This window comes from Mesoplodon mirus (assembly GCF_964341445.2).
Source record: "Mesoplodon mirus genome assembly, chromosome: 6".
Taxonomy (NCBI): Eukaryota; Metazoa; Chordata; class Mammalia; order Artiodactyla; family Ziphiidae; genus Mesoplodon; species Mesoplodon mirus.
Window position 1 is genome coordinate 64,097,430 of NC_138982.1, and position 13,537 is coordinate 64,110,966.

The window sequence follows — 13,537 nt, forward strand, 5'->3', positions numbered from 1 at the left end:
GTTGTTTGTCCCATTAAAATAAACAAAACAGAAAAAAATAAACACAATAGGATACTTACTGTTTCCATTATTTCTTTTTAAACAGTGATCTGAATTTTCTGGCCAATGCAATAAGAAATACAAAAGAGAGAATTTCTTTGAATAGTTACACTTAGCAATTATTTTTTACCTAAGAGCTTCAAGGGAATCCATTAAGAAAACTATTAGAAATAGTACTGACTCATATATGACAAATGGAAAGCAATTTCAACTCATACAATCAAAAAAATATATTAAGACCTCACAAGCAGACATTTAACAGAAAAAGAAATAAAATTTGGAATAAAATATTAAAGTACTTATACTCATTAAAAATAAAAGGAACTAAAGGCAAATACAAAGAATGGGAAAGCTAAATTTGAATAATCATGTAGAAAATGGTTGATCCTCATCAGCAAGGAAATAAATGACAGTTTGAGAAATAAATGCTTTTTAGTTTAACATATAATAGTATTAGAGTACACATTTTAGTGACAATATTAATTAGTACACTAATTCTGGAAAACAGTTTGCCAATAGTTTATCAAGGATCCTAAAAATGTTAGAATACTCTGACCTAATACTATCACTTATAAGTATTGTACTGGGGAAATAAAGACATGAATGAAGATAAATTAGCATTAATATTCATTGTAAGATCATACATAAGGCAAAAATATTGAAACAATTTTGTCTAACCATGACGTGATAAATAATTTTGTGTATGCATATAAGTGAATATTTAGCTTTAAAGTTCTCTTTTTGAAGATTTCTCATTGTATGGAAAAATGAATTATAAAACATTAAAACAGGTAAAATACAGTACATAACTTGAGTCCATTACATATCTATGTATATGTATAGAATTCTATATAGATATATGGGCCATGGATATAAAATTAGGAATTATGATAAGAATTCTAAATATTCTTGTTTGAACCATTATTTAAATTATTTAATGATATGTACCTAATGTGTTGGCAATAAGAACAAAACATACCTGTTTTCATTATCTCTCTGTAATAGATTTATGACCCCCAAAATAAGAGATATGAAGTTCCAGTACCATTAAACATTCCAGCTACACCGACAAGTACTTATGAAAATAGACTTTATGATGTTGAAATCAAGGAAAATCCTTTTGGTATCCAGATTCGAAGGAGAAGCACAGGAAGAATTATGTAAGTGATTCAATTATTTGATATGAAGGATATTTTCACTGTGCTAGCATGTCATCACACCAAAAGTGGTTTTAGGTGCATGTATTAAATAATTTGGCTTATTTTAACATTTAAAAACTAAAGTCAGCAAACCATTAACAGTTGGTGTAAAATTTTATTTACACTTTGGATGTGATGAATTTCATTATTAAATATCAGACCTATTCTTCTAATCAAGTTGAGAACCAAAACCAAGACTCCTATTGAAAAGCATGATGAGTGTTGTCAAAATAAGCAGTTGGAAATGTGTTATGTAAATATTTTATTAGAACTATTGAAATTGGAGTTTTTTGGTCCTGGAATTTGATAGAGTTAATACTATCTTTGCCAGGAATTGATGAAATGAAATTAAGATATACACATATAGATATGTTTTTATGTCTAATGAATAAACATAAATTTTAAAATATTACCTTTATTTGGTAAAAAGCTCTACAAACTACAGTGTATTAAAAGATACTTCTATGTAATTTAAGCTTGCTCTGCTATCCTTTACAACATGCTGCCACGATGTATTCAGGTATTATCAGTATGGATACAAATAATGAAGAAAATTATGTTTATATTGTTTTCAAATTTTGTTGTTATGATAATAGTTTTGTTCCAAAGGAGAAGAAGCAAAATGATTTTGTATAAAATTCCTGATGCAGAGGCATTATTTATTGCTATTCAGGAAGCATTACTCTTTAGTAAATACTTTTTCAAAATCATTAATATAAAAATTTGAATATGTCTCAAATTCTTTTTAATACTTATGTTTCCTTTCCCTGCCAACTTTCTTTTCTTCTTCTTTTATTTTCTTCTTACAAATGACATTCTCTGTAGCACATTTCTTCTGGATTTCTTCATAAACACATGTTTTTATAAATACAAAACAAAAGAAGAAGAAAATGATTGGGAATAGTAATAGAGTTTAGAATTAAAATATCCATTATACCTTATAGTTTATTTTGATATTGATTTCTTTTTGTTCTATAAGTAGTAAAAATTTACTGATTATCTCAAGGGAACAGGACAATAAAGCACTTTCAATTCCTAGGACATATATTACTTCTAGGTCATATATTACTGAAAACTTTATATTAATTTTATTTTAAAAAGCAATATATGTCTAAAGACAAACATGTAGCCATAATAAGATTATGAATATATGAATATATGAAATATATTTTAGATATTCCTTAACTTAGCCAAAATATGTATTGGAAAAATTATCTATTTCTATTTGTATCTGGGTATGATAAGGCCTATAGAGAAAAATACAGTTGATTTTTATAACACCTAAGAAAGAATTACCTTTATTATTTGTGATACTATTTGTATATGTATACAGGAATAAAATTGTTTTCTTTTGTTTTCAGTTGGGATTCTCGCCTTCCTGGATTTGCTTTTAACAACCAGTTCATTCAAATATCCACACGCCTACCATCAGAATATATATATGGTTTTGGGGAAATGGAACACACAGCATTTAAGCGAGATCTGAACTGGCGTACTTGGGGAATGTTCACAAGAGACCAACCACTTGGTGTAGGTACCAATATTTGACTACCCCAAGTGGCAACTAAGACCATGATTCAGACCCCAGCCCCTTCTTTGTAGGCCTGTACTTCAATATTGAAGCAATGAAAGGGGGCTAGAGATCCTAAGAGCTGCTAGAGTGATTTTCTGAAAAACAAATGAAAAGTCACCATAAATTACAGGTGAAAGTAGAGGATCGAATGGATAACATCATTGACTACAGTGAGAAGTGAGGTTGTGACCCAATTCCTTACCCTCTCAACTGCATAGAAAGAACATTCAGATTCAGAATTCCTTGTCAAATACATGTTTACTTTCAGCTTTTAGAAAATAACTGGCTTCTCTTTGAAATTTTTTTCTACTCCTTAGATAAAGATTTGAATGCTTTTTCCTTTGTTACCCTAAGCTGCAGTTGTGCATTTTTATGAGGTTATATTGCAAGTTACAGTTTTAGAAAATGTTTTTATATGTTCGTATCACTTTTCCCAATGTTTTGTCTTATTAATGGTGTACATTTCATGAATATTTAATACATTGAACAATTGATATAAACTATAATTATTCTAAACATATAATGGAAAATACATTTTAATAAAAATACTAGCTCATTTCCATTTTTCACATGTGATGTTAACTTAAAGGATATATTCAGTATGAGATTATAAATGTGTATAATGTCATAACCACTTTTTATTGTTAGGTGCTCATACAACTTTTATTTGTATCACAATAGTTCAGACTTATGAAGGCTGTTTTTCATTTATTCCACTTGAAAGAATATGTTCTACCAAAATTTACCTCTTTAAAATCCTTCAGGGGCTTCCCTGGCAGCCCAGTGGTTAAGACTCCATGCTCCTACTGCAGGGCATGGGTTCAATCCCTGGTCTGGGAAGTAAGATCCCACATGCCCTGTGGCGGGGCCAAAAAAAAAAAAAAAAAAAAAAAACAGAAAAAAAACCTTCAACATTAGTATTGGCATTATTAGGTTAATATAACCTTGATTCTTAATATATAAATTTTCTTTCACATGCTAATCAGTTACTGGGATTCAGTGTGTGTCAATGATATCAATTTGATTAGGGATCATCAACTTGTAAGCTTTGTAACCTTGACAAGATATTTCATGACCCTGAGTATAGATTTTCTATTCTGTAAAATGAAAAGATCTAGCTGAAAATGAAATTAAATGCTTTGTATATAAACAGCATATTAATGTTTAAAATATTATCAAAATATTATATAAACTTAAATATTATCACATTAAGTACTTAAAGAGTTTGAGTACTTTGATCAGTTTAATCATTTATAGAGCATTCTATTATTAAAAGAGAAGTACAAATTTATAAATAAATTAAGACACATATCCTGTGAAAAGAAACCCAACTATTCTAAAACCAATGTTTTGTTTTGTTTTGTTTTGTTTTGTTTTTGCGATACGCGGGCCTCTCACTGTTGTGGCCTCTCCCGTTGAGGAGCATAGGCGCCATACGCGCAGGCTCAGCGGCCATGACTCACAGGCCCAGCCGCTCTGCGGCATGTGGGATCTTCCTGGACCGGGGCATGAACCCATGTCCCCTGCATCGGCAGGCGGACTCTCAACCACTGCGCCACGAGGGAAGCCCTAAAACCAATGTTTTTTTACATAAGTTAGTGTGGCAGTATTTGTGAGTGTTACACAGTTGTATATTCATTCACATTCTCTAATGCAGTAACGCTTCAAATAATAAATAAATGATTTTCTAAAAAAATGTGTTTAATTCAATCATAGTTTATATGTGCAATGAAGGAACATTTAAATTCCTAGGTTCAATTGTAGAGTGAATTTAAATATTACATTTACAAAATTCACATTCTATTATTATTTAAATATATATTATTATTTTTTTTAATTTTAGTATAAACTTAATTCCTATGGATTTCATCCCTATTACATGTCTCTGGAAGATGAGAGCCATGCTCATGGAGTTCTCTTACTTAACAGCAATGCAATGGGTAAAACAATTTTTTTTTTTTAGTTTATCATATTTTATGTGACTTTAATAAAATAATAACATAGATTAAAATGTAATCATATTTTGGACTTCCAGATGTTACATTTCAACCAACTCCTGCTCTAACTTATCGCATAATTGGAGGAATCTTGGACTTTTATATGTTTTTGGGCCCATCTCCAGAAGTCGCAACAAAGCAATACCATAAAGTATGATTGCACAATAAAAAAAAAATAATAAAGTTTTTTAATGATATAAAGTAATTCTCTTTGTTCACAAATAATTTTTTTCAAAGGTAATTGGCCAACCAGTCATGCCACCTTATTGGGCTTTGGGATTCCAGTTATGTCTTTATGGGTACAGAAATACGTCACAAGTTGAAGAAGTATATAATGGCATGGTGGCTGCTCAGATCCCCTATGTACGTATATCAATTTTTAAAACAGTGTTAAATATGTCACCTATAAAAGCAGAATGAAGTAATTAAACACATATACTTTAAAATTATTTTAAGCATTTGGCAAAAATCAGTGCTTGTTAGTAGCACCAAATGAATTGGATATGAGATTTTATTAGTAGCCTTTATCGGATGGATAAAATAAAGGGATAATACCATTCCTTTTCCTCCTTTCTCACCTGTTCCATGGCTGTGAGTTGTACTAAACAAGTTACTGTTCACTTGCTTTTCTCTCAGAAGCTTTGGGTCTCGTAGGTAGTCAAACACATTTCTTCTCTTCTCATTAAATGAGTAAGAGTCCATAGAAACCTATTTCATCAACTAATGTGACAAATTACACAAAAAGAATTCGAGGTGAAACAATTATTTTTGCCATGGAATAGACAATAGTTGTCATATTAGAATACAGAATTAGTGGGCTTGCAGAATATCTTCTTCCCTCAGTGTTTGGGAAAGTAAATATTCTTAAGTATCCAGAGATAATCACTTCCTGTGATTTTTATTTTTTAGGAAGATTAAGTAATCTCAGGGATCCTCCTAGTAACATTTAAACATTGAAATCTAGAATGCTTTGTATATAAGAACTCATTCTAAGAAGAGTAAGAAGGACCTCATTTATAAGACATCACTACCTATAGTAGAATCCAATATATGGTTCCTGAATACATTATTATAGGGAAACTAATTGTTTAGGTTGATGATGTAGCAATACGCAAGTGAAAAAAATGTTTTAAAAAGGAGATTTTTTCATTATTAGGTCTACTATGCTAGCCATATTTTTATAACACCTAGAAGAAGAAATTGTCTATTAACAGAAAATAATGTTTTAAAATGTTATTTAGGCCTAAATTAAAGATTTCATGAAGCATTTATTACTTTAAATATATTTGTAAATACCTACTTGTAAACAATATTTTTCTTATTTAAGCTTGGGCTTTTATTTCAAAAATGACTTTGGTGGATAATAAAAGAATAATTTTATAATTATTGATGGATTTACTAATAATTCTTTATTCCCCTTTGGCAATATTAGAATTATTTGAAATTATCCCATATTTGCTTTGTGTTTCCAGAAATACAGCAATACCTATTTCTATATATTGTACAAAATTCCAAATTGCCATTTAATATAATTTCATAACCTCATAAGTCCTTTATTCCTGTGTCTTCCTATTTCCTTTGGAAATTATATAACAAAAGATACTGATTTGAAAGAATTTGTACTTCTAAATCAAAATGACTATTTAATGAACTGTTAACAAAACAGAGCACTTACACGAACTTGCTCTTAGAATATTTTGCATCTATACATGCTACTTTTATTTCTTGAACATTGCACTACTTGATTAATTCTCTTAGGAATTTAAACTTTCATATTGCTGTTACTTTCATAAATATAATAGAATGTGACAAACTCCCTCTATTGAATCTTACCCCACTAAAATTCTTATATCTTTCAGGATGTTCAACACACAGACATTGATTACATGGAAAGGCAACTAGACTTTACGATTGATGAAGAATTCCGTGACCTTCCTCAGTTTGTTGACAAAATAAGAAGTGAGGGGATGAGATACATTATTGTCCTGGTCAGTGTTTATATTTTATATTCTATCTGAGCCTTATTATCTTAGTTTTTTTAAGATTTCTCTCCTGAATGAGGAAGGAAAAGGTGTTCCAGAATATGAAGTATATAATTTTGGATTGTACTCCCAAATCTAAATCTTTCTTCCTTTAACACTTCATTTCATTTACATGGCTGCCACAGGCTACCTTCATTCTTAGGTGTATCCTTAGAGATTTAAGACTAAATAAAGCTGGGAATCAAAGGCAGTTTGTTTTCTAGTAGTCATCCAAGCTACAGACTGGTCTCAATTTACAGACACTATCACAAAGTGATGATGGATTTTCTATTCCTATACAATTCTCAACTTATTCTCTGGGACTGCTTCTTATGCTTGTCATGTTTAAAAATTTTACTTCAAGTTAGTGATTCAGGGGTTTCCCTGGTGGCACAGTTGTTAAGAATCTGCCTGCCAATGCAGGGAACATGGGTTTGAGCTCTGGCCCAGGAAGACCCTGCATGCCATGGAGCAACTATGCCTGTGTGCCCCAACTACTGAGCCTGTGCTCTAGAGCCCGCAAGCCACAACTACACTGAGTGTATGCACCACAACTACTGAAGCCCGCATGCCTAGAGCCCTTGCTCTGCAACAAGAGAAGTCATCACACTGAGAAGCCCGTGCACCGCAACAAAGAGTAACCCCTGCTTGCCACAAGTAGGGAAAGCCTGTGCGCAGCAACGAAGATCCAACGCAGCTAAAAATAAATAAATAAATAGATTTATTTAAAAAAGTTAGTGATTCAGTGGGAAGAATATTTCATCAATATCTTACAGAAAGCAAGGTAGGTAGCCAGAAATCCCATGGAGATATAAAAACAAAGCAAAAAACACCTGTAATCTAGCTTGAAATCATAGCTAATACATTTTCAAAAGTTCTTAAACTTTCCTTCTAGGGAATTTAGAAGACAATCTAACTAGAACAAAAAAGTTTATGCCATCAGTCCCTTTGTCAGTCCATGTGAGACTACAATACAATGATAATCTAATAATGGAAAATTGTAACATTTTATAAGAGCTACTCAAGTGGATATACTTTTATACCATAGTTACCTGGATTGTATTTCATTTTAATTTCAGGATCCAGCAATTTCAGGGAATGAAACGAAGCCTTACCCTGCCTTTGAAAGAGGAAAAGAGAAAGATGTCTTTGTCAAATGGCCTAACACCAATGATATTTGTTGGGCAAAGGTACTGAATTGATATCTTGAAAGAAAATAAGTATAAAAATTATATTTGAAAGTTTCTATTTAATTAAGCCACAGTTAAAAACATATTCAGAGGGAGAGATGTAATGACTTAATAGGTAATAAATAAAATAATACTCTGAGTTCAATCCAAATTATTAGAAACAAAGAAAGAATTTATATGTCCTATGTTCAAATACTATTTGTTTCATCTTTAAATTGTCTTTTATTGTATTTCTTGGTACCTCGTGTTTTATTATAAAACTTACATTAATAATATGGTTATTCACTATTCTATACTACATGGGTCATTTAAATGTTTGTACTTCTCTTAAAAACATCTCATTGATAAAAGAAACAATGTTTGTAAAAGCTATACTTATAGTATTCCTGACTTGAACAGGGAATATAATTCATTGTATTTAATTTAAGCAATAATATCTCAACCTGTGTATATTAACACATTATAGAAAGCATCCTGATTTTGCTTATATATAAAGAGTAAAGAAAAAATCCACTAGTCATAACTAGAATGAAAAAAAAAATCCCATAATGGGAGATGTAATTAATGAAATATGGGAGTCTTTTTGGATCTTGGACCAAAAATAGAATGCTAGTGATAAAAGTGGTGAAATTCGAACATAGACTGTAGATTAGTTAATAATATTCTACTAATGTTAATTTCTTGGTTTTGATAATTGTACAGTGGTTATAAATATGTTAATATTAGGGGAAGCACAGTGAAGTGTATAGAAAAACACTAGATATAATGTTGGTGACATTTCTATAAGTCTCAAAATATTTCAAATTAAAACGGTAAAAGTAAAATAGAAAAAAATTATGTGATAAACAGTGAAAAATCACAATGTTTTAAGAAACATTACAGGTATACACTACTGGCTATAGAAAGGGATTCTTTTTCTTCTTACTTTCTCCTCATTTTATATTTTCTCATTCCATACGTTTTCTCAGATTTCTACCTTTCAAACACTATTCTCTATCAGCAACTAATTCCTTGTATGTAATTACCACTCTGTGAATTATTTACATTTTTATATGGGACTTTCTAATTTTTACAACATAGATTTAAATCCCAGAGCTTTTGGCCTGATTGAATTTGGGCTCTGTTCTGTGTTTGTGGTTGCGGTAGAATAAAACATTGGTAGGCAGGGGGGCAGGGGCTTGAGTAGTTGTGTGGGAAAGAGGAGGATTTAGTACTAACTGCAAAAACCAAGAAGATATTTGCCTCAGCATGGCATCCTCCAACTCAGATCTTCAATACCTTTAATATAAATATATACTTTTTGTTTTTAGATTTTAATCCTGGGGTAATTGTAGAAAGAGTTTTAATATACCACATTAAATTAAATTTAGAATATGCTTCTCATATTAATTCTTGACCAGACCTTTTGGTTACATGCATTGTTTGCAAAATCGCTACTGACCACAAAGGATGGTATTCTTTTCCTTATTTGCCCTACTAAAGAGGAGATTAATATGGAAAATGGGAATAGTTTGCAAATGATACATATACCAGAACACAAACTGAAAAAAAATAATTGAAGGAATTACTGATCTGGGGATCTTGAGTCTGTAATATGCTTCTAAAACTCTATTACACTTTGTTTACAACAGTCATACCACACTGAATTTCTTTTGAACTGGTTTCCCATCTCTTCTCTCTTTGTAGGTTTGGCCAGATTTGCCAAATGTAACAAAAGATGAAAGTCTAATAGATGAAGATGTTAATGTAAGTTTCATATTGATTAACTATTTAACTGAAAGAAATTCAGCACTGGGATTTAATGACGACTTTGACCAATAATTCAATTTGAATACTTTCCTTAAAAAAAGTGATGGCTTATTTTCTAATTCTCTATATCAGACCATATTAAATCAGATTTATTTATTTTTTTAAATACCAACATGTTTCAGTCACTCTATGAAGCAATTTTACATTTTATTGTATTTAATCCAAGGAACAATTCTTTTTTTTTTAATTTTTTTTGTAGTAAGAATGCTTAATATGACACTTACTCTTAAAATTTTAAGTTTAAGATATAGCAGCCTTCACCCTAGGGACAGTGTTGTACAGCAGATCATTAGAACTTATTCATCTCGTGTAACTGACACTTATGACTATTGAATAGTAACTCCCAATTACCCCTGGAACCCCAGCCCCTGGCAACTACCAGTCAACTCTCAGATTCTATGAGTTTGACTATTTTAGATACCTCATATAAGTGGAATTATTTGTCTTTCTATAAATGGCTGATTTTACTCAGCATAGTGTCCTTAAGGTTTATTCATGTTGCCCCGTATTGGAGAATCTCCTTCTGTTTGAAGACTGAATAGAACTCCATTGTATATACCACATTTTCTTTATCAATTCATCCATCAATGGACATTTAATTTATTTCAATATCTTCACTCTTGTAAATAATGTAGCAATAAATATAGGAGTTCAGATACCTCTTTGAGATCCTGATTTTAGGTCTTTTTGGATAAATGTCCCCAAATGGGAGTGCTGGATCATATGGTAGTTCTATTTTTAATTTTTGGAAGAATTTTAATACTGTTTTTCTCAGTGGCTGCACCATTTTTCATTCCCACGAACAGTGTACAGGCATCCAGTTTCTCCACATCTTCACCAGCACTTGTTTTCCCTCTTTTATGGATAATAGACATCCCAACAGGTGTGAGGTTACATCTCACTATGGTTTTGATTTGCATTTCCCTGATGACTAGTGATGTTGAACATCTTTTATCTGTTGGCCATTTGTATGTGTTCTTCAGAGAAATGTCTATTCAAATCTTTGCCCATTTTCTAAGTGTGTTATAGTGTTTTCTCTATTGGGTTGTAGGTTACATTTTCACTTCATTGATTGTTTCTTATTTTGTGCAAAAACTGTTTAGTTTGATTTAGTCTCACTGATCTATTTTTGGTTTTTTGCCTGTGCTTTTGGTGTTATATCCATGAAATCTTTGCAAAGACCATTGTCATGAAGCTTTTCCCTTATGTTTTTTCCTAGAAGTTTTGCAGTTTTGGGTGTTACATTTAGGTCTTTAGTCCATTGTGGTTTGATTTTTGTCTACTGTGTAAGATAAGGATCTTATTTCATTCTTCCACATGTGAATATCCAGTTTTCCCAGCACCATTCGTTAAATAGACTATACTTTCCTCATTGTATACTCTTGGCACCCTTGTCAAAATTCAGTTGACTGTACATGTGTGGATTGATTTCTGGGCTCTTTATTCTGTGCCATTGGCCTATGTGTTTATTTTTATGCCAAGATGATACTTTTAATTACTGTAGCTTTGGAATATATTTTGAAATCAGGAAATGTGATGCCCTTCAGCTTTGTTCTACTTACTCAAGATTATTTTGCCTATTCAGGGACTTTCATGGTTCCAAATACATTGTAGGATTGCTTTTTATATTTTTGTAAAAGATGCCATTGGGATTTTGACAGGGGTTGCATTGAATCTATGGATTGCTTTCAATACTATGGACATTTTAACAATATTAATTATTTCAGTTCATAAGCATAGATTATCTTTCCATTTTTCTGTTTCTTCTTCAATATCTTTCAGTAATGTTTTGTAGTTTTCAGTGTACAAATCTTTCATCTCCTTAGTCAAGTTTATTCCTAAGTATTTTATTGTTGTTTGTTGCTACTGTAAATAAGATTATTTTCCTTTCAAACAGTTCATTTCAGTCTATAGAGATGTTACTGATTTTTGCATGTTGATTTTGTATCCTGCAACTTTCCTGAATGTATTTATTAGTTCTAATAGTTGTGTGTGTGTGTGTGTGTGTGTGTGTGTGTGTGTTCTTTAGAGATTTCTACATATAAGATTACATCGTCTACAAACAGGGACACTTTCACTTCTTCCTTTCTGATTAGGGTGCTTTTTTTTCCCCCTTATTTATTTCTAGTTATTTGGGCTTGGATTGCCAGGACTATGTTAAATAGAAGTGGCAAGAGTGAGCATACCTGCCTTGTTTCTGATATGAACAAAAACTCTGAAAGTTTTTTTTCTAAATGAGTATATTAGCTGTGGGCATTTATTATAGAGCCTTTATCATGTTGAGGTAATTTCTTTCTATTCTTAGTTTGTTGAGAGTTTTTATCATGAAAGAGTGTTGAATTTTATCAAATAGATTTTCTGCATTGCTTATTGGTATGACCCTGTGATTTTTTTTTTTTTTTTTTTTTGCTGTACACAGGCCTCTCACTGTTGTGGCCTCTCCCATTGAGGAGCACAGGCTCTGGATGTGCAGGCTCAGCAGCCATGGCTCACGGGCCCAGCCGCTCCATGGCATGTGGGATCTTCCCAGACCGGGGCACGAACCCGTGTCCCCTGCATCGGCAGGTGGACTCTCAACCACTGTGCCACCAGGGAAGCCCTGACCATGTGAATTTTATCATTCATTCTGTTGATGTATTGAATCACAATGATTGATTTTTGTATGTTAAATAATCTTTGCCTCACAGGGAAAAATCCCACTTATTCATGGTGTATGAGCCTTTTAATGTGCTCTTGAATGTGATTGCTAATATTTTGGTTGAGGATGTTTGCATCTCTACTCATCAGATATTGTTAAGTTGTCTGAAACTAGAAATGTGTCCATTTCTTCTAGGTTATCTAGTCTGTTGTATAATTATTTATCATGGTCTCTTACGATCCTTTCTATTTCTGTGACATTAGCTGTAATTCTTATCTTCTCTTTTTTTCTTAGTCTAGTTAACAGTTTGTCAATTTTGTATATGCTGTCTATAAGAAACTCAGTTTAGATTTAATAACACACATAGGCTTGAGTGCCTGTAGGAAAATTATACACATTCATTAAAGTTGAGATCAGGCTGCCTTCACTATCACTTGTGAATCTGATAGATAAATGTCTGACTGACTGGTCTCACTTACGATTTTCTATATGTGGGTCTCAATTTTGTTTTTACAGGGTTCCAGAGCTCATGTAGCTTTTCCAGATTTCTTCAGGAACTCCACAGCAGAGTGGTGGACAAGGGAAATTATAGATTTCTACAATAACCAGATGAAGTTTGATGGCTTGTGGATTGTAAATAAACTTCAAGAAATTTATAGTTTAAATTAGTTATTGTGTATTGATTATGCAAAATTCTTACTAGATTTTAATAATGTTAACAAAGTATTCTTTATGAAATTAGCTCACTCATTTTTTCCGTAGAACCTTCTTATGCAAAAGACTGGTAAAATGCAGTTTTAACAATTCAGTTTAAGTATTTAGTTGCTTTTTCCTGAATATTAAGTTGAATATTTTCAACTTGACCAAGAAACCAAAATAGTCTCTTTATATAATGATATATAAATGCTTATAAATATTTATTTTATTTTCATTCAATATAGATATGTCTCACACTCGACTGTCAGTCTTTGGTGTAAGAAGTCATAAACTCTTGCAGATGTAGCAAAATCATCTCCTAAATAATATCTTAATTTTAACTTTAAAATGCTGACAATAAGATTTTTAATATAA

The 13,537-nt window shown here is 31.6% G+C and overlaps 1 protein-coding gene across 1 annotated transcript in view; it reads left to right on the top strand.

Annotated features, from left to right (window-relative positions):
- SI (sucrase-isomaltase) overlaps positions 1 to 13,537 on the top strand; it is a gene marked incomplete at its 5' end in the record, with an annotated part of 105,568 nt that overhangs the window by 65,870 nt on the left and 26,161 nt on the right. The window contains 9 exons of the mRNA XM_082624891.1: positions 1,045 to 1,199; positions 2,600 to 2,768; positions 4,655 to 4,751; positions 4,847 to 4,959; positions 5,046 to 5,171; positions 6,668 to 6,796; positions 7,909 to 8,019; positions 9,706 to 9,765; positions 12,983 to 13,099. Of these exons, the coding sequence (XP_082481017.1) occupies positions 1,045 to 1,199; positions 2,600 to 2,768; positions 4,655 to 4,751; positions 4,847 to 4,959; positions 5,046 to 5,171; positions 6,668 to 6,796; positions 7,909 to 8,019; positions 9,706 to 9,765; positions 12,983 to 13,099 (1,077 nt within the window). The remainder of the gene's footprint in view (positions 1 to 1,044; positions 1,200 to 2,599; positions 2,769 to 4,654; positions 4,752 to 4,846; positions 4,960 to 5,045; positions 5,172 to 6,667; positions 6,797 to 7,908; positions 8,020 to 9,705; positions 9,766 to 12,982; positions 13,100 to 13,537) is intronic.